The 22605-nt window shown below is 40.3% G+C and overlaps 2 protein-coding genes across 3 annotated transcripts in view; one reads left to right on the forward strand and one right to left on the reverse strand.

Moving 5' to 3' along the window:
• The window catches only part of LOC145457722 (THAP domain-containing protein 1-like), a 474772-nt gene extending 462040 nt beyond the window's left edge, over positions 1–12732 (reverse strand). Inside the window, exon 1 of the mRNA XM_080335999.1 lies at positions 12708–12732. The gene's annotated coding sequence lies outside the window, so the exon portion shown is untranslated. The remainder of the gene's footprint in view (positions 1–12707) is intronic.
• The window catches only part of LOC145457689 (uncharacterized), a 44518-nt gene extending 25712 nt beyond the window's left edge, over positions 1–18806 (forward strand). The window contains exons 12-18 of one of the 2 annotated variants that reach the window (XM_080335957.1): positions 7530–7637; positions 7703–7842; positions 7965–8025; positions 10632–10759; positions 12853–12958; positions 13107–13190; positions 18634–18806. In XM_080335957.1, the coding sequence (XP_080192083.1) occupies positions 7530–7637; positions 7703–7842; positions 7965–8025; positions 10632–10759; positions 12853–12958; positions 13107–13190; positions 18634–18744 (738 nt within the window). In that variant the 3' untranslated portion in view covers positions 18745–18806. Of the gene's footprint in view, positions 1–7529; positions 7638–7702; positions 7843–7964; positions 8026–10631; positions 10760–12852; positions 12959–13106; positions 13246–14916 lie in introns of both variants that reach the window. The other variant, XM_080335958.1, reaches the window with a different exon arrangement.
• Positions 18807–22605: the final 3799 nt, after the last annotated feature.

A 22605-nucleotide genomic window follows, 5' to 3' on the forward strand; every position in this document is an offset into this window, starting at 1 on the left:
AAAAAATTTGTCACTGGTGTGCAGAGGGTTAGGAACATTTTAATACAGCTCCATCTACTGGTTGTTGTGAGGATAATCATGTGATGACTCGGCACTTTTCGTTAGCAAAGTAGATTGATCTGTGTGTAAGATTCGAGAGTCGTTACTAGAAAACGTATGTACTCTGTTGTTGGAGTAGCTGGTTTATTGCTATGACATTGACAGAATCTCGAGAAGTGAGTATGCCTTACATTCACGAAAGTTTACGTGGCTCCGTTGTAATAAATTGGTGTTAACTAATCTCGGCTGGATACTGCAATTGTGCTGGACTTACACGTGGTATTCGCATACTGCGCACATACAAACTTTTGTGTAAACAACTCTGATGTTTCTGTTGGTACTAGTGCTGCGTTGAACTATTTGGTTCGACACATGAACAACCATTCAGACAATAAAGTTCTTGAGGTAACGAAACAGTTTGTAGAGTCAAACTAATCATTCTTTAGTTTCGTAATGTGAGAATATCGAGTAAAGTTGATTACTTTGTGTGATGTAAATATCTTTCGTACTTTTGTAATAGTTGTGGGGGTCTCATGAAAAAGTAACTAGTTGACAAAAACAAAATATTGAATGAAGGTTCGTCTGTTGTTTTCATAAGTCAAGAGAGTGAAAATTGTTGTTGTTGTTTTTGTTATACTAAATCGAAATAGTGTGAAAGTAGTCACCAATCATTGCGTATGTTCGTAGCATGGAATATCGAATATTTTCGTGTACCATGAATATCTTTCATATACACTTAGTATGAAATGAGATGCGTGGAATAATAATTAGTGTCCTACAAAAGTAAAACTTGTTGTGTTTGCTTGTGTACTTTTTATCATTGTTTGTTGTGGTTTTGAAAGACGGGTGAGTTTACATTTAAATATAGTAAGCGGGACAACTCAAGTAATAAATTTTGCTCGGTTGAAAATCGACTCGTTTGAAAATACCGGTCAATGGAGTAACAGTATCAATATGAGTGGTATATTATTTTTCGCGAGATGCACCAATTTTCTAAGCATAACTTTTCAAAAATTCGTCATGTCATAGAGAAGTAGTCGGTTGTTATGAACTCGAAACAAATGTACTTCGATTATCACGATGATGGAAATTACGATCAACACAGTATTTCGTAACAGAATGTGTATCGTTTGGTATGTTCAGCAGTCACTAAATGACAAAAATAGCAAACTGATGCAACCCGGTAGTTAAACGACACAGTTACAAGTTGGATGTAATCTTGATTTACAGATGACAGCTTGATGATGTAAAGCTCAGCCACTCAAATGTGTTCATTGCAAAGTATTTGACCAAAAATAAAATATCAAATGGAGACTTCGGTTTCATTACCAAGCGAGTAAAAATTGTTTTCTGCTGGGTGGATATGATTTGCATTTAGAAAAACGATATAGACCGATTAAGCGACGCTGTTTCATATCTGTCGAGTGAGTAAAATTTATTTGTAGTTCGGTTTAGTGAGCTGCTAGGGATTCAATCACATGCAAGTACCGTCTTTTAGTGACAGAGTATTGTGATGACATTTACTTTAGCGAATGATAACGGAAAAATTTTCGGTTGCATTGTCGGTGTATGTGTTAGACAAATAATTCTAGTACACCTAACTATAGGATACATTTGATAAACATCGTACAAATTGTTTCGTTGTGATGGTAACGACTTTCAGCGGTTTGGTTTCATGTCGGGAATTATTATTTGGGGGTTCAAAAACAATCAATACTACAAATGAACAACAATGCAAAACACGTTAAGTGAATTACAGCGTAGCAAGTACTTCCTTGATATTACGATTGTTGTGTACCAGACATTTCTAACTGAATTGAATGCATCTAGCAAACATATTCCAATTTACTTTTGTAATGATCAAAGTATGTGAAATGGTGCGAATGGATTAGGTATTAATCAAGCGGCGGTATGTCAATTCACCTAGTGTGATATCTTGACGCAGGATAATGTGCGAAAGTGTTTCAATTCTCACTGCTGATTACGATGATAAAGTATTGTACCGGTTATTGTTCAACAAAGGAAATTGTTGTTTCATCTTTAGTCTTGGTTAGTGGAGACAATTACATTTGTAAAATATCTTCTGATATCCACAATACGCTGCGTGGTTTTTACGAACACGGCTTAATCTTCCCAATCAAAACATTTCAGACATGTTAATCTAGTTTCACAAATCGATATGCTAATAACAATGTTTCTGAAAAGTTTGTTTGTATCGTAATAACCTTCAACACAACCCCGGTCTAATAATGTCATAATTTAATAATCAAGTCATGATCGACTATTACAAAATCTCGTATGTCAAATCAATGTGTTAATAAGGATGTTTACAACATGATAACTTTCAATGTAACACCGGTGTTCGATCGTAACAAATGAATTCTTAACTACATCGGTCAGACATTCAAATATCATATACTCAAAACATATGTTAATCTCAAACCGCACACCGAGTAGTATTTACTTTAGGTTACAGAATAGTAACGACTTTTACAGTTGAATAAAAATACGAGTTGGCGGACTATGAATACAACCGAACTTGCTATGGATTTTGGATTGCAGTGATTACTCGCGTAGTCTTGTCTACTTTTCCTAAGGATACTGTTGAGTTGGTTGGGTAAGTTACAAACGGATTGACTTGACAAGGTTTTTGTATTTTACTCTTTTGTGTATGGCAAGATGGTAAGATGTCGAGACGTGATACTATTTCCGTACACTCAATTACAACAAAACATAACCCGATAGCTTGTTCAAGGTTTCGACAAATAGATTGAAATATTCCGATTTAACTCATCGCGTCACAAGTCGATCGCGGTATGCATAAGTGGTTGTCAAGTTAGAAATATTTACAACAATGAGCGATATTTCATTGATTGATTCCATTGTGTGTAGTAACACATTAAAATATCGCGATAGTATTCACTGAAACTCTATTTGACAAACGGAAAACTCAGTCGTGAATAGAGTTGTAAGTTTCAAGGATTGTTTCAAAGTGTAATCTTGAAATGTGACTGGATCAAAGTTGGTAGTCGTGTTTGTCAAACCTATTTCTATTCACACTATGTCAAGTCCAAATATTTCATTCTGGATTATTTGGATTTACCTTTAGTACATCTCGCGAGTGGATTCCAACGCCGTACTATAACATTCTTAATAATACGGGTTCGAGGATTTTCATGATAGAGTTGACAAGTGATAAGATGCGTGTTTTTGTTAAGGGTTTGATTTCAAGTTGATAAAGACAATAACTGTATAATGCACGTACTTGTGATTCTTGATTCTCGTAGAGTTATAGTTGGTATTGATTCTATAGGTGTGAAAACAGCGGCGCGGAATGTGCGAATAATTCAATGTGGCTGAAAGTCGGCGTCAGTAATATTCAGGTTACGGTCGAATCAAAAGATCACGAAAAGATTTCTCAAATTAATTAGAATTGTACCGAATCAACACATTCGGATACGAATCAACTTGAGCTGTGTAGTAAGTTTCATTTCAAGTTGACAAATTGACACATTGCTTGAATATTCGCATGATTCTTATCATACAACTAAAGTCAACCACGTTCCGAACTGTCAAAACATATAGCGACACCAGAAAGTGTCAAATTGTTGGTTTACGAATCACCGTCTGCGACGGCTCTGTGACAAACTTATTGCGGAAATATTACCTTGTGAGCGATCGGTATGTCTGTAACACCAAATCATGAGCGATCGCTATGTCTGAAGCATTACCCTGTGAGTGGTCGTAGGATTTTAAAATTATTTCACACCTTTTTGAATAAGCGTTCACTTCACAAAGGATTAGGGTTAGAGCGGAAATAAGTGACAATTTGTCGCTATTCAAGTTACCGACACTGACGGCCTGTTATTCGTTACTTATTAAATCTTACGAGCGAAATCAAGTTCTGTGACAAACTGCTTACGAAAATTTCACCGCGTAAGCGATCGGTATGGCTATGACACCAAGTCGTGAAAGATGACTATGTCCGGGACATTATCTTGTCAGCGATCGCGGGGTTTTGCAAACTATTTCGCATCTTTTTGAAGTGTTAGTATGTGAGCGCGGCTATTGTTGGTACTTGACTCACCGTCTACGCCGGCTCTGTGGCAAACTAATTACCAAAATATTACCAAGCAAGTGATTCCTAGATTTAGCAAACTATTTCACACCCTTTTTTGCTAAAAGTACGACATGCCGCCTGCAGTCTATACCCGAAAGTACGACATGCCAACAACGAAGCCGCGTGCGACCGATCCCTATGCTGAAAAGGGTTACCGTGCGACCACAAGACACAATAGCCGCTTGCCACCCCCGCCATAAGACATAAGAGCCGCTTGCCACCCCGGGTTTCCCAGCCGCTTGCGACCCCCGCCGTAAGACATAAGAGCCGCTTGCCACCCCCGCCATAAGACGCAATAGCCGCTCGCCACCCCCGCCATAAGAAATAAGAGCCGCTCGCCACCCCCGCCATAAGACGCAATAGCCGCTCGCCACCCCCGCCATAAGAAATAAGAGCCGCTCGCCACCCCCGGTTTTCCAGCCGCTCGCCACCCCGCCCATAAGAGCCCACGCTAGTTCGCGAGCGATCATACTAACTACTGACATACTCTCAAAAACTCAGATGTGACAGCTTTTCTTGCTGTGTATATTATAGTCTAAGCTACAGCAAGCCAAAGAAGAACGTTTGGTCGCAACCGTCCAAAAATAGAATTAATATTAACCCAAATGTTGCCATAAAATCACTTTTCGATTTAGACTCGAACTAACAAATTTGTGAGTACAAACATATTGCCCGAAAATCGACATTGTGACTTCCAAATACCTAGTTATAGCGATAAAACATCACATGCAATTATTACATAAAGATCTTCTGTACGTAGGCATGTTTCAGTTGTTGCATGATTAGTATGCTTGATTATTTTGCTTGATTTGGCTGTTGTATCATCGGTCCCCACCCTACGAATTTTATACATGAATCGAAAAAAATTCCACTCAAGGAAGTTATTGAATAAAATAATATGTGACATTATATAGCCTGATACAAGCCCTACACTTCATAATGAAAATGATTGCTGGTTTGTTCGTGTTGAAGGTTACAAAGAAAAATGTATGAGTCGATTGAAATTTAGTGTACACCCCCAAAACAGAAAACATCTGTCAGAGACCCCATAGCTCCCGCACGTCGAAATTTTTTGTATGTGAGGAAAGATTTAGCCAGCATGCAATTGTAGACAAGCTCACGGAGTGTAATCATGGAATTATCATACAGAATTTTTCAAGTATTTTCGGTCCCAGAGATCCATCGGTACCACATTTCCCCTACCATTCGCCGTGCTGTCAGTGGATACGAAAAACACATTTGTAACTTGATTTTGTATCCTGGAGTCATTTGCATAGTCTGGATCAGGGGTCTTCAAATAGCGAAGCGGACCAAGGTTGTGTCGCAGGACATTCCAGTCTCGTTAGCAAGATATTTTATATTCACCATTAATATTAGCATATCATCGGTTTGATATTGAACCTGAGCTTTTTAAATCGTAAAGTTTCATTGTGTTGTTGAATGGAAACTATATGCATTGATTCCGAAAATATGAAAACAGAGGTGGTCAAAGTAGTCAAGAAAGCTACTCAAGTACGAGTAGAAGTACTTCTTATATATGCAACCTAAAACTACTTGAAGTAGAAGTAGAATTGACTGACTTTAAATCTACTCAAGTAAGTAAGTAGTCGTGAAAACGATCGTAATTCGTTCACAGGAACTGCCAAAAGCTGCAAATGGAGCTATGCGGACGATGTAGTGAGCTTGATTCATATTGATGCATCCCACTAGGTGTAATGTTTTGACAGAATAAGCAATCGTCCACATCATGGGATGTAAATGATAGTATTGATATGGAAATGCGATACTAACTCTTTGTTATCTCGAACACCCCGTTTTAGAGAATATCATGGCATGCCCCCCCCCATATCATAACGCCCCTAGTTCAGTCGAAGAGCAATGCGGAGAAGTTGTGTCGGGTACGGCTTTAACACTTTGCACGATTAGTATAAGTTAATTACAAATATGACACATCGTAAAAATGCCATATAGTGTATAGCTTTATTTCCGGAAAATATAAGGCATTACTACACTTGCTTTTATACTTCAACATGTATGTTCTCCATACAAAAGAACTGAAACTATAATTAGAACGTAACGTATAATACTCGTAATTGAATGAAAAATACAAATACTACTTCTAAAATAAGCGAAAAATACATTTCATATCTTTTGGTCAGAAAGTAGCAACGGCGGTCTGATATAACAGGTCCAACGTTTAAAAAAAATTCCACTTTTCCATATTCGGACACACTGATGGGTATAATAGGTAATTGGTAGATTGCGAAACGGTAGTTTCAAACGTTATGGGGGGGGGGGGGTAGCATACTTACTGTGATGAAATATTTGATATAGGCGACAATGCGGTGTGAACGGAGCCACGAAACCCGGTATCTAAATTATATTCAGCGATACTTTCGTTAAAATATATTTGTTACCCCATATCTAATGTGCGCGAAGCGCAACGAAAATTCTAGGTATTACATGACTTTTAAGAAAATTAAATGTTGGTACTACGTGAAAACAGCCCCGAAATTCCTTAAGCTATCTTTCTTATTGGGGGATTAAATTACTTCTATTTGACAAACTGAAAATAGCGAAAAGTAAGTAAGTAGTTCACAAACTATTACGAAGTAGAAATAGAAGTAGCGAAATAAAGATCTACTTGAGTAGGTACCAGAAATAGAGGAAAGCTACTTGAGTACTTCGAAAAAGTAGTGGTACTTCGTTACTGACCAAGTGACCACCTCTGTATGAAAATATATTTAGGGTCGGGGAGTCCCCGTCCTCGTAGCGGATGAATAAGCACTTGCGATGTGCTTATTGGTATACACATTCATTCACTTCCTCTTTTATGCGTTTAGTTTAACACTGTTTCGTGGGAGAAATTAGCAAGTGTTACAGGTATAGTCTTACATTTGACAATTGATTGCACAGTATTTTCTAAGGAATAACATGCTCCGTGAAATGCTTAATTCAAATAATTTAGGGAAGAGGGGATTGCACCAAAAGCTGTTTGAGATATGCGAGTCCCTGGTCTAAGCTACAACATTCCGAAAACGATAGAAACCTTTGAAACTTTAGAAATTTTCAATAATTTTTCAGTTTCCCTTATAGCTAGGGAAGTCTGACATCAGAAGCACGATATTCAGAAATAAAACGGTATTGTATATGTTGTAATTGCGACGCTACAACCACTACGATGCGAAAGTAAAGAAGGCATATTCTTCTTTTTTTGCGTGACTGTGGTACTAAGCATTTTCATCAGTCGTGATACTAAGTATTTTCCGTAGTTAGACGATGTCTGATTCGGGTTTAGTAAAGCTTTGTGAATGCATAGAGCACTAATATTATTTACGCGAGCTACAACATAAAATGTATTTTCGTACAGTATGGAGAGGAAAATGTAACGTACAAAAATCATTTGGTTGCCGGCGGCTCGAAAGTAAAGCATGAAAAATTCAACTCAGTTATGACGCGCAAAGCCGGTCATTTCTCGGTTAGTACATACCCTGGGAACATTTTTTCTCTACTGTTGATGTACCATTTCAATTTAACATACAGTTTGAGCTGGAATGTACTCTGGCGCTATTGCGAAATGTCACAGAGGAAATGAATGACTATTCACTACTGCTGAATGAAACATTGGATCTTCATGATACGGAGCACATCGAAATAATAACATCAAATGTCGCAATTTACAAGTAGGAGTAATCTTGGTAGGACTGGATACCTCGTAGGTCTAAACACGTTGCTGACGCTATTACCTGAACAAATCCAATCAAGTCAATTGCAAGAATAATATTTTATCGTCCTTGTATTTCAGCGACAGCGATTTCTACAATCAGACATCGAGTTATATTATAGGGGATCGGCTTTACGTAAAGGTCAGTAATCCGAATTCATTGAAATGTCTCATCATAAAGGGATCATACCATTGCTTCTAGAAGTCTTTAGAAAGACATATCCCTGCGTTATCTGAGAACAACTTGATTATGATTTAGACTTTGCGTTAATGTATAGGCATACGTAACTCATGTCACTTATACGGCCAAACTTGAATCCTTTAACATTGACATTGTGATAACTTCACCACTCCACGATCAGAAGATGACGCTTTGGTATTATTTGGTGGAGTCAAACACACCAGTATGTTGGGTGCTTTCGTGTTAATATTATACTTTTACCAATGACACGTAAGCCTACGACCTATATCTAATCTATGATGAAAGAAATGCGGATGTTTCGATCGGGATGTTTCAATTGTTGGCCCAAAAGCAGGCATATAACATGTTGAACGTAGGTGTGGATATCAATTTGTTTATGCCTTGTATCGCATGGAGCCTCTCGACGGAACTGAAGGAGTTAAAATCTCATCTGGGATTACTCTCACAGATTCAACCGACGACCATGTATCTGTACGCATATGAGGGTAAACGCCTGTGACTAAAATGACATGAAAACTAGTCACCACGAGTAAGGCTAGGCAGTATGATCTCAGTCGCCGAATAGAATATTAATAGCAATGATTTGAGCTGAGTAGTGAGATATTTTTCTAGCACTTAAATTACACGCTACTTTATGAGAAGAGTTAGATTACAAACGAGAATTATGGTTTCGATACTTTCTCGAAATCTATATGCTGTGCACCACAACAACTAAAACAGTGGCTCACAAACTTTTTTTTAGACTAGGGCCCTTTACAATAGTGAAAAATTTTCGCGCCCCTCTTATAGCCGTATATCACAAAATGCATCCAGAATGCTAGCAATCCCAACGGATTGTTTAATCATGTGTCCTACTATGGTGTGGAGGTAGACACAAGCAATTCTCACGGCTCACTGCGATTGGTTTACGTCACACTTTTCATTTGACAATTTTACGGTAATTGTTGACCGGCTTGCCGAGCGCGAAACTTGATAAAATTGGTATCAATCGAAAGTTACCGCAGTACTGATTGCAAAAAATATAAAAGCTTTTCTGCTCGTGATCCTGGAACACCCCTAAATCAGCCTGGAATTTTGCATTGTAAGGGAGTTTGGTATTGTGGCGTAACAATGCCGCCTGGAAGCAGGTGAGGAGCAGCGCAGACCGCAAGCGTATTGGCTATTTTTTCGCAAGCGATTGAGCATTCACACTCTCACTCTCGAGCGCACTTGCTCCTGAGCTGCGCCATATTATTGCAGACGGAAGTGTTGCGTCACAGTCTGGGGTCTGCGGACCACGAGTAGAATAAAATTTAATATTTTCGCATTCCGTATCGCGGTGGCTTTCAATTGATACTAGGGCTGGGCAAAATCGAGTACCTGGGTGATTCGATTCTGAATCACGTAAAATGCTCCGAGTCGAGTCGAGTATTCGAGTATCACTCATTATGACGTCACAATCGAATGTACTATGTCAAAGTTAAAATATGTACCTTTTATGCCACCACGAAGAACATAATGTCTCTTATCCGTCACATTGAAGATACTTTGGTATTTTTTCGACCATCCCGATTTCATTGCACTTCTTGACAATGTGGTGGGATGATCATGACTTCGGAAATGTGTTATTTCCGGTAACGTTCCTAGCTTTGTACTATGTCTCGTATGCTGAGATGCCGCCAATCAAGGTTTTAATGCTTCCTCATTGGAAAATATTACCAAAACTATAACTCTCGTTAGTAAATTAACTTTCAGTTGCGAGGAGCGTATAATTTCAGTACTCGAAAAAATCGTCTTTTACTACTCGACTCGAATCATCAAAATTAATACTCGATTCAGATTCGAGTACTCGAATCATTGTGCCCAGCCCTAATTGATACCAATGTTATCAATGATCGACAGGCCGGTCTAAAATTACCGTAAAATTGCCTTTGGTCAATTCGAAAGTGTGACGTAAACCAATCGCAGTGAGCCGCGATATTTGCTTGTGTCCACCCCATTGTAGGACACTATGCTTTGATGTCATGGAAGGTTATGAATGTTGATGAGAGAATTCGCAAATATGCTATTCGAACTATACAAAGAGCAATAACTATGGATCGGAGGTAAATCGCGCGAAGCACGAAAAAATGTTCAATTGACAGCAGCCTCGCCCCCTCAACTTACAGCAGTATCAGGACTAGCATGCCGAGCGCGAAACTTGATGAAACAACTATAAATCGAAAGCCACTGGGGTACTGAACTGATTACGAAAATATATATTTTATTCTGCTCAAGGTCGTGGAACATCCCAAAATCGGCCCCGACTTCTACATTGTGACTTCATTGTGGGTACTAAACACTGTCCGGACTTTAGACCGCACAAATATGGACACCATAAACTACCATGATGCCATAATGAGTGCTACTCGAACATTCCTTGACGGCTAATACTCTATCCGTAATTGAATTACTCCGGTACTCTCTTTCGCCCACCCCTTGTCACGAGTGGATGGCAGATCAGTAGTTAAGATGGAATGGATCCTGATAACTTGTAATAACTTTCATATCAATCCTATTGTGTTAAGATTTCGATTAATGTAAACCGGGACCCGACATTGTCTCGAGGCTACGAACTCCACCCCGTCGCTTGCTACGCAACATCCGACAGTACAGACATCGACAAAAGTCGGCGATACATGATGCTGGAAGATGGGTACAGAGCAGTGTTTCTAGAAGTTTCCCAAAAATAATGTGCTATTAATATTATCGGTCTCTCATCCGTAACAAAACTAAGGCATATGATTTAAATATGGTAACATATCACAGCTTAGATATTTTAATCACCTGAAAAGTATCGGTCCAGAATATCCATAGTGCATTTCCAAGGTATGCAGCTTTCGCAGTTCCGAGTATTGCATCGTGGTTACTAATGTGCCGCGAGGTTCGTTTCAAGAATGACCAAGAGATTTGAACTCAATGACAGACAGGTGGCTTGATTGTGCGTACCTCTGATGTTTTATATTTACACACAGGGTTGCCATACCGTCCTTATTTCTAAGATTTGTCTTTTTTTTGAAGGGCCACGTCTTAGAAAACTCAACTGTCATTATTTCTAAGAAATGTCCTTATTTTCGACTTGCGTCCTTATTTTGTCTTATTTTCAACGGCTACAGAACTTCGATCGTTTTCCTCTGGCATCTGTGTTGCATAATATTCTAAAATTATGCTTTTTCGTCGAGATTTCATGACATCATAAATGAAAGGAACTCTCGTGACGTAGGCCTACGCACCACAAGATTTCACTTCTAGGTGGTGAGATAGCTGGGGCAGTGAGTGGTCATGGTATAGCAGTTTCGTCTGTACCAAGCTACCGCAGCGGACGTCATTTTAGTAGTATATAGCAGTACCAGGTTCCTGCTGTTTGGTCTACATCAGAATAAGCTCAAGCTGTTGGCAAGGCAGCATTTATTGCGTAGTGAAAAAAGGCGCAGTGCAGGTTAAAAGTATAGTAAACCTATAAATCATTGATAAATGTTTCTAAAGTATATTGCACTTGTGCATATAGTTTTACCTACAAATAAGGCTAAATCAGATTCGTTTAAATGAACGGGCGTAAAAACGTTCTTCGTGACGATTATGAGAGAGAATTCAAAGGTAGCGTGAATGGCGATTGTTTCGCACATAGCGATATCTGTAATTGTGACATTAACCTGGAGGCCATGGGAAAGACCGCTATTTCAACTCAAATTGATACCCCAAAACACAAGAAGTGTGTCATGATGATTAATTTAAGCCACTCGATGAATATTTTTTCCACAAGTGTCGATCAGCACCAACGACTACAGACTACAAGACAGCTGCTGCAGAGGGTACCTGGGCATTCAATACTGTCAAGCACCAGCAATCATTCCTCACCAACGATTGCACATCGCAATTGTTCGAAGAAATATTCGCCGATTCCAACATTGCAAATAAGTTTTCTTCGGCCAGGACCAAGACTACAAGCATTGTTACTGGAGTTTTTGCTCCATATTCTCAAAAATGATTTTGTCTAAACCTGGTGTACGGCCTTTTTCCATCTTGGTTGACGCCTCTAACGAGGTGCAGAAGTTAGGTTTATCACCCTAGGGGCAGGGGGCGAAACCAACGGTTTTTTTAAGGGGGCTGACGTAGTGCTATTTCGGCCCTGAGTAAAGGTAAACCTAGACCTGAGCTGTCGTGAGATCCATGAAGCACTTTCTAATAACAAGGAGTTTCTGGAGCAGGTTGTTTCTGGTGAAAAGTATGGGATGGAATGTGATATGCCACGGCTCGTATAAATACAAAGTACCGTATGTACAATAACGCTTGTTGATGCTAATCTATTTTTCTCGACTGTCCTTATTTTTGGGTCCAGGTCGATGGCAACCCTGTTTATACAGTTAAATAGTATATTGATATTGAAATGAACCCGAATATTTTCGGTTGACACTAGTCAAGGGTATTCGGCAGCAACTAGTTGAGAATTGGAAAGAACATTGTATATCAACAATCGTATCACAAAATATGACGTCACCAGCATGAAATTTCGAATGAGAGAGCATTCAATGTACTATTTTTAGGTGGTACACGAACTCCTTTTGTTGACATAGTTTTGGTTGGTGTATTTTGATAAAAGCTACAATGTTCTTTCCAATTCTCTACTAGTTGCTGCCCGATACCCTTGACGAGTGTCAGCCGAAAATATTCGGGTTCATTTCAATATCAATATACTATTCAATTGTATATTGAAGTTCTGTACCTCCAAGAAGCTCTTCATTTATACAGTTGCGTGCTGGACGAAACTTTCCGCTTCGAATCTGTGCCAGATGGAGATAAGCTTGCCGCGTATTTCAGTTTCGAGTCGTTTTCCTTCAAAGTCAACCCAGGCAAGGTGATTTAACTAAAAGCCTAGTTCAATCCCGAACATTTGAATTATTATGCATTGTTTGGTTGTCATCGGACCGTCACTAATATCTCATCAGTATTATTGATTTCCCACAATATTGCTCCTTGTTAACATACGACATTTTTATCGAAAGCTGTACCTACATTGTGCGAGTCAAGTCTGCGTAGAAGATCATGTTGAAGAAACCTGTAACGTAAAGTGCAAGGAATCTGACAAGGTATAATCGGCAAGATGCGCATCTGTGCCCGGCTCTTCCTTCACGTTATTGCAAGGTAGGGTTGTCCATAATTTGGAAAATCTCAAAATTTATGCGTATCCATGTCTCATTTTATAGATTATACATAAAAAACGTCAATGAACCTGCAATAAGCTCACAGGAAAGTCGTTAACATTTGTCTAAATGCGTTTGAAAGTAGCTGCCGTAGAGTGGGCGTATCAGCGACCATAGAAAGACAAGCAGACTAGTAATCACGAAATCACGGCGCTTGATTTGCTAATTTGCTATGCTTCAATGATCACGACGTTGGCGGCTTGCTGATCAGCTAGTCAAGGAGTCGGCTAATCATCATCATCATCATCATTGGTTTATTAGCAATTTTATCAGTTCAATACACCACAAACGGCGGTGATTCTGTAAGCGCATTGTAGGTTGGTCCGCAGATAATGATTTAAGATTCATTCAGAACATGTTGAGTGACGAAATACATGATGAACAAAGAACAGCTGCTTCACAAAAACTTTAAATACATGACTTGATGGCTTATTGTGAAGGCAACCGTTGTAGCGCGTATGCCTTGTTTTCATAGAGGGAAAGCACAAAAACACGAGAGGAAATATTCCAAAGGCGCTTATGCAAGTGGCGAACGAACATCTAGTTTCAGAGGGGATGTTCCATGATTGAATACAAATATAAAACTTGACATTGACGCTCCTGTGTCTGATCTTATCTTGTCGTGGTGGCCTATATAATTGAAGTCATAAAAGCTGTACGGGCTGTATTAATCAGCCATTTATGCTTGGAACTTGTCACATTCTTGCAGCATAATGAATCATACCCGCGAGTGCTGTCTAAGTCCTCAATGATGCCCTGGAAGAAGGTCTAAAGGCAAGCATAGACTATGCTGGTAGTACCAGCAAAAAGACTGTTCGCTTGCATTGTTTAGCATGTCTATAATGAATCTTAGATCATTACCGGCCGCATCACGACTAATGCTTGAATCAAACCAGACATGAACATACAAAAGAATGTATTGAAGCGGTGCGGTAGTTACATTTCTTTAGAGTCGCAATGCAAGCTACCTGGTCGGCCCACATATCTTCTGAGCATACAGGATTGTGTCCAGAATCCATCTCACATGGTGTGCTGCACCAGTTTGGCGATAACTAACAGACTTTACCTGCACTGCACCCAGAAAATCAGGACCACTTGGCGTAATCTCAATCATATCAGATAGGTATTTCTGGGATCTATAGGTTCACAAGCATTCGCTGTGTCACCTTTGTCATGCCTGCAATAGGGTATTGTTGTTTTGAACCTATCGTTATCTAGTTTTAACACTAAAAATTCAATGACCAAGTGTCTCATTTTAGTATTTAATCACCAACGTACAATGCGCTTACAGAATCATAGTTGCTGTTAGCGTACTTCTTGAACTAGTAGAAGCACATAATCAGCAAGCCGCCGTGGTCGTGATCATTGAAGCATAGCTGATTAACCAATCAAGAGACATGATTTCGTGATTACTAGTCTTCTCGCCATTCTATGGTCGCTAACACGCCCACTCTATGGCAGCTACTTTCAAACGCATTTAGACAAATGTTAACGACTTTCCTGTAAGCTTATTGAAGGTTCATTGACGTTTTTTTATCAATAATCTACAGAATGAGACATGGATACGCATCTTTTTTGATATTTTCCAAATTTTGGACAACCCTATTGCAAGGTGTTGGGCTATATCGAAACTAGTGTAGGGTTGCCATATTTTTGTGAAGCAAATTCCGGACACCCTTTAGCGCCCACTAGCGGATTTTAAAACGAGGTGTAACACATTGGCTGCAAATATGACGTCACACTAGCAAAGCATTGCCCATCGACTGCATACCCTATATAGGAATGACGTGGAACATAGGTCATGAATTGGGCCATCTGTAATGTGAGCTCTGGTGATTGCTACTAGCTAGGGTTTGCAATAGATTCCTCCACGGGCCGGATGAAATCATCCGGCGGGCCGTGTCTGGCCTGTCAGGATTGTGTCTGACAGCCCTGCTATACAGTTAGGTCGGTGCGGCTATCTGTATATGTGTTTTAATCAGGTCCGAAACAACATTACCCCCCCCACTTCCGCCCCAAAAGCACTGATCTTGGACCCACCATAGGGTAGTCGCTGTTAGTTGCTGGCCACTTACTATATGCATTTGGCTGTTAAATTTTATGTATGAATTCTGTCAATAATATTGATTTTTGATATATTAGGCTACTATGAAATATAAAATGCAGCAGCAGGTTGCACATCCGGTGATTTCCAACCTTTTATGCTCGCGACCTCATTTCCCACTTGAAAATGTTCTGGGGCAAAGCTCAAAACTTGATAAGCTGATTACTAAAAGAATTCAGCTTTCCCAAACTTACTCACGGCCTAGGAAGCTGATTACGTCCAACATCATCGCGATCACCAGATAATGGCGGACGACCCCAAGATCTGGAACCACTATCTGTGATTGAAGCATCCAATCGGCCTTTACCAACTCTAGGAATATACCGTTAGCTTATAATTGCGCTTACAATCAGACTTATTTCAGTAGATGATGGTTATTTATATTTATTTTGATTGCATTTTTGGCGAGGGTGGTGCCTGGAGCCCATACTAATATCATACGTTGCGGTGGTGCCTGGAGCCCATACTAATATCATACGTTGCATTACCTCGCGCTGGGCGCGAAGAACAATTTTGAACAGCATAAATCTGCTTGAAAATAATATTGTTTATGTTGATTTACGAAAAACTTTTGAGCCTGCTTCAAGCCTTCAAAATTCCGGACACTTAGGCATATTTTAGAAATTCCTCCCGGACGCAGATTTTTCAGTGAAATTCCGGACATGTCCGGGAAATTCCGGACGTATGGCAACCCTAAACTAGTGTTACATTTATATCATGGACCTTGCTTTAAAAGAATTATTGTTGTCGTTTGTCATATTTTTTGATCCGTTAACCCAGTGGTTCTCAACCCATTTCGACCTCGCGGCACCGTCTAAAAGGACGGAAATAGTTCGCGTCACCTCTTGGCAGTATTACGTTCGAAAGCATAGGAGGTTGACCTGATACGCCCCTTCATTGTTGTGCTCATAGTTTCCATACAACAATGTCCAGAGAAAGACCCAATTCAGGACAAATTCAAGGAGATCACTGTTCCATCGGACACTAGGTCGAGGGGGTGCTATAGATATATCTATATATATAGATTGAGTGACCGTACTCGGTCGTTTCGACATGCTCCCATCCGTTCATTACTCCGCATTGTACATCGTGTATCCTGAGCGTGTAAAAATAATAGAACCCCCGATTTTGCCGCACTCCTAATTTGGATTCGTTAATTTTTGTTCCACGTGAACCTTGTTCACCACATTTGCTCGCTGCATCCCTGGTCGGTCCAATCGACTTACCGGTTGAGAACCACTGGGTTAACCAATACCCCCAAATCCACCTCCTTCTTCACGTAACTCATTCACGTATGACAACGAGTGAATGGAGGAGGTAAGGAGCGAATAAATCAGAGGTTCTGAAACTTTCTTTGAACGCGGACCCTTTCAAGTTTTGTAGGCGGTTCTGCGTACCCACAAATTTAAGAAGCATGTGACTGATGGAATGACATCAACCTGAAATCTATTTACGTTATTTCATGCCTGAAATAAGATAACTAATAAGATGGAAGTCATAGTTCCACTCCCAATCACGACCTAATTCTCAAAGGATAACCTGAGTTTGTAGCCCGTACACCACAGTTTAAGAGCTCCTGTCTGTCATATCAACACGAAGATCTTTAGATTATCTCAGAGGTGGGCAAACTTTTGAGCTCGCGGACCGCATTCCACGTCAGAATCCATTCGCGGGCCGCACTATATAAAATTGGGATTATAAACTAAAACAAAACATCGGTATTTCATTATATAGGGAGGACATGGAGATAATATATATGCTTATTTAAAACAAACCAAACATTGCTTTGATGATATCGTACCGCGACAGAAACAGTGGCGAGATTTCATAGACTGGTCGACCCCAATAACCAATTTATCAAAACTATAGACATGAATGTCGGTTGTCCCGATTCCGTTCATAGATTTACTAATTCCAATTTTGGTTCAGTTCCAGAACACACAATGCTGACAGCATCATAACCATGTTAGCTTCAAACACGCTTCTACTATGTGTAGATCAGATATAATTGCCCTAACACTACTCATACAGAGAACGAATCTACCTAAGACACGCGCGAATCGTTTTTGTAAGCATGCCACTGAAATAATTAAAACTGGATGGGCCAATCTGAAATCATACTCGTGATCCGAATTATGTCAATCTCGTTTAGGATTTCTGTGATGTTTAGCAATTGAAACCTTTCAAGCTGCGTGGGCCTTAAGATCGGGCTGTCGCGCCAGAAAGTAAAACATAAAAAAATAATATAAAAAGTATTTACCTTAGAATACTAGTTCTCAAACTTTTTAAGACACGCCCCCCTATGATGGTGAACGATTACGCGCCCCTTATCGTCATATCACAAAACGCAATCAGGATGCTAGCAAACGTAACGGATAGTTTGATGGCATGGAAGGTTACGACTGTGGAGTGTGGATGAGAGATTTTTAAATAATCTTAGATTGGATGTAAATAATGCGAAGCGCGAAAAAGTTTCAGTTGAGCTCAGCTTCGCGCCACCCTTCAGATGCTTTCACGCCCGTAAGGGGGCGCGACTCCAGTTTGAGAACCAATGCCTTAGAACTATCATGGTGACATATAGGCCTACTAAGAAAAAGTTTAATCAAGTCCCTGCATTAATTCGACTTTTTAGTACGAATTTTATCAATATTTTTTAAAAGTTTCTTTAGACTCTCGCGGGCCTCACAGAACGGTGTTGCGGGCCGTAGTTTGCCCACCCCTGCATTATCTGCATGGAATCGCATAAAAGAATGTTATGCTATGGGTTCTACAATGTACACACTCTAGCTGTATATGGAGGCTGTCCGTTTCGCAGAGCAGACCACATTTTATGCCTTATATTTAATTCTGTGAAATATAACACGGGATTAAATGTTGGACTGAAAAATATATGTACCCATGGTATTTCTAATAGGTTATCCGGCGGTCAATCGTCTCGCACCACAATGTCACAACTCGATATTATGGGGTGCGCATTTTGTCTCACCCAGAATACTGTTGATGCTACATATACAATATGTCACACACACACACACACACACACACACACACACACACACACACACAATATTTTACAATAATCCAATTGAAATCCCACCAAAAATTAGAAATTAGTATAGTATCATCAAGTATATTATCATGGCCCCTGGAAACGACTAGTGGAATCTATTCGTTACTAACACCCCCTCGCTATTGCGGTTCATAATTCCTTTTTGTATTCCTAAGGACGAGGCGGACATAAGCACAACTGAATCACCGAATATAAAAGCAACAATTGACAGGACATCACGAATGGAAATTGAAGTTATACCCGGGAAACCGAATCCAGATGAATAGACTGCATACTCTGATCCTGGACATTGAGAGAAATATGTTTGCAATAAAATGTTAGTGGTATATTCTGATGCGTTTCAAAGTTAGTTGAGGGCTATCTATTAGACAAGGGGCTCCTAACCTGGGGTGGGAGGCGTTTTCCATTTATCTGAGGTTCGCTGAGACGACATCAACGACTAACACAACAATGTAAATCTATCTCTGATATCGGTGGCTCATTTCTGAAAATTTTCAGTTCGTTTTACAAAATGAAAAATGCAATCGTTGAGAGATACGAAACAAGGTATCAGCTGAAGCGTGGTTTAAGGCGCCGCTTACTATAACACAAGAATGGTGCCTAGCCAGTAGCCACTATATTATAAACCAGGGAAAGGTATGGTATGGCGTGGAACGAAATGTCAGAATGTAATATGGACATTTTTAAGAATGGAATGGAATATATTTTACATACTTCCATATTTTAACAGTTTTGCCAGAACTACGACAGAGTTCCTAACTTGCGATTTGTCAAATCCATAGCATACCACAGAAAATCGCTCACTGGCAGCCGACAGGTTACTGTTCAAGTCGCAATAGGCTATTTGCAGAACTTGGATCACGTGACCCAAGTCCTGAAAATAGCCTATTGCGACTCAGACTCGGCCCCACTGGTCGAGATATTATTGAAGACAACGTTCTACAACGCGCATACAAATGAAAATAATGGTATTGACAAGAATCCTGATAATCTGTATAATTTAAAAAGACGATATTCGATCGTGTCACGTCCTACAATCATAAACTCTGAAAATGAGGCACGTGTGTGGTGATCCGCAATTAAGCAATAATTACTTTCATCTGATTAGTTACGATGTACAGTACAGTGTCGCCTTATCGTTACCGTGTCATTCTATTCTCTTCTGTTCTGCTGTCGGTTGTGTTTTATGTTGCTTAAAGCCACATTGGTTACCTTTGCTTTAATAAAGCTTCAGTCAGTTATTCAACGCATTAGTCAGTTCACGACAATTTGAGCAACATAGAATTATGGCAGAAAGGATTCTGAAACCAGACAAGCTCGATATCAGTCCGGACTCCGCCTTTGCTGAAAAACAGTATAAGCATTGGAAGAAGACCTTCGATAATTTTCTTTCATCATTTGATCAAGATACACAAATCGACAAGCTGAAGATCTTAACGAATTTCGTGTCGTCGTCTGTCTATTCCTATTTTGAAGAAAGTTCGACTTACGATACCGCAATAGCACTTCTCGACAATATTTATATCAAGCAAAAGAACGAAATCTTCGTCCGCCACATGCTAGTAACTCGTATTCAGAAGCCCGAAGAGACGATCGAGGAATTTTCCCGCGCCTTGGCAGATCTAGCGAAAGATTGCACATTCAAGACTCTCTCGGCGGAAGATCATCGCAAGGAGTCCATCCGCGACGCTTTCGTTACTGGTCTCCGATCAAACGTTATCAGACAGAGATTATTAGAAAGTGACGGGGCTGTAACCCGCGAATTGGCGATCTCAAAAGCCCGCTCATTAGAATTCGCCCAACGAAGCTCTAGTATCTATTGCAGCACTCCATGTTCATCTGTCGGCGTCGAACCGCTGGAAAAATATTTGAATCCTGAAGTCGAACTATCATCCGCAGAAACTCACAGTCGACTCAACGCAATGAGCAAAACAATCAAACCTAATCGGAAGTGCTTTTTTTGCGGTCAGTCATTCCACTCCCGATATAAATGTCCAGCGAAACGGAGCGAGTGTGGCTATTGTGGAGTCCTAGGTCATTATGAAGTGGTTTGCATGAGAAAGGCCACCGACAACAGGAGAACAGTAACTGCAATGATCTCATACTTCAGCGCCATCGGAGTACCCAAATGTCTCATAAAAGCAAGAATCGTGGTTAAGATCGGCTGCCACATAACATTTGCTTTAATCGACTCCGGTTCCGCGGAAAGCTTCATAAGCACTGGATACGCCAACGAAATTGACCTGAAATCCACTCCGTACTCCTCTACGGTTACATTTGCTTCCAAATCACATTCCCGCAAGATTGAAGAACTCTACAGACCGGACATTCTTGTAAACGAAACGAAATATACGGAATTCCCTCTTAAAGGAATGGAAGATTTGTGCGCTGATGTGGTGCTTGGTCTCGATTTCATGAACTTGCATAAACGAGTCATTTTCAATATGGACGGAGATAGAGATACCTTTGAACTCCCTCGAGATCAGAAGTACAGGGTATGCGGAGTTGCTCAAGCGTGTGTCGAAGCACCGCAAATTTTCAAGTTTATGACACCGAATTGTAAACCGATTGCCACTAAATCCAGAAGATACAGCGAAGCCGATCTACATTTCATTAAAGCGGAAGTTGCGAAACTCGAGAAGGAAGGAATCATCGAGCCGTCCTCATCGCCTTGGCGAGCACAGGTTCTTGTTGTAAATGACGGTCGACACAAGAAGCGCATGGTCATCGACTTCTCTCAGACGGTCAACAGGTATACCTTACTAGACGCCTATCCTTTACCAAGGATCGATGACCAAGTCAACAACATCGCCCGTTTCAAAGTTTTTTCAGTACGTTAGATCTGAAGTCCGCGTATTATCAAGTGGCACTATCACCTGATGATCGTCCGTATACGGCATTCGAAACCGCTGGAAATCTTTACCAATACCGTCGATTGCCATTTGGAGTCACCAACGGAGTTTCGGCATTTCAAAGAATAATAGACAACGTCATAAAAGACAACAAGCTCACCGGCACCTTCGCTTATCTGGATAATATTACTGTTTGCGGTATGGATAAGGACGATCACGATCGGAATCTCGACGCGTTTCTCAATGCTGCTCAGCGATTCAGCCTCACTTTCAATCATTCGAAGTCGATCATCCGTTCTACGGAAATAGACTTGCTCGGTTATCGTGTGTCGCATGGCCTGATCAAACCGGACCCAGAAAGACTAAAGCCGTTAATCGATTTATTGCCGCCACGCAACAACCCAGAACTAAAACGAGTGTGTGGCATGTTTGCCTACTATGCCAAATGGTTGCCCAACTTTTCCGACAAAGTCCGTCCTTTGTATTCAGTCGAAAAATTTCCGCTTTCCGAAAATGCATCTATCGCATTTAACGATTTAAAACGCGAGTTAGTTGACGCTTCTCTTGGTAGGATCGACGAGACAAGTCCGTTCACAATAGAGTATGATGCTTCTAATGCAGCCATTACAGCTATCCTTAGTCAAAACGGTCGACCGGTCGCGTTCATGTCAAAAGCACTATCACCAAGTGAAATACGCTACTCCTCTGTTGAGAAAGAAGCGTCTTCAATTATCGCGGCAGTTCGTAAATGGGCTCATTTTTTACATGGCAGACATTTCACTCTTGTTACTGACCAGAGATCTGTCGCGTTCATGTTTGACGGCAAATCTAAAGGTAAAATAAAAAATACCAAAATCCAGCTGTGGCGTGTCGAACTCGGTCAATTTTCGTATGATATCGTACACAAACCGGGGGCACTGAATGTTGCGGCTGATATGTTTTCGCGGACCACATCTTCGTATTGCGCATCGATTTCACCCTGTGAGTTGGGTTCTATCTAAATCGCATACACGACACTCTGGGTCATCCAGGAGTCACAAGGCTGCATCATTTCGTTCGTTCGAAAAATCTCTCGTTCTCCCTAAATGACGTCCGTGAGACCTGCGCTCGTTGCCGCATTTGTGCTCAAATCAAACCAAATTTTTACAAATGCAATCCGCAAGTGCTTGTGAAAGCAACGAAACCTTGGGAAAGAATCAACGTAGACTTCAAAGGGCCTTTGAAATCTAACAAATCCCCTTTCATGTTCGTTGTCATAGACGAATATAGTCGTTT

This window comes from Botryllus schlosseri, chromosome 15 (genome assembly GCF_051294905.1).
Source record: "Botryllus schlosseri isolate E-star chromosome 15, Bs_hap1, whole genome shotgun sequence".
NCBI classification, from domain to species: Eukaryota; Metazoa; Chordata; class Ascidiacea; order Stolidobranchia; family Styelidae; genus Botryllus; species Botryllus schlosseri.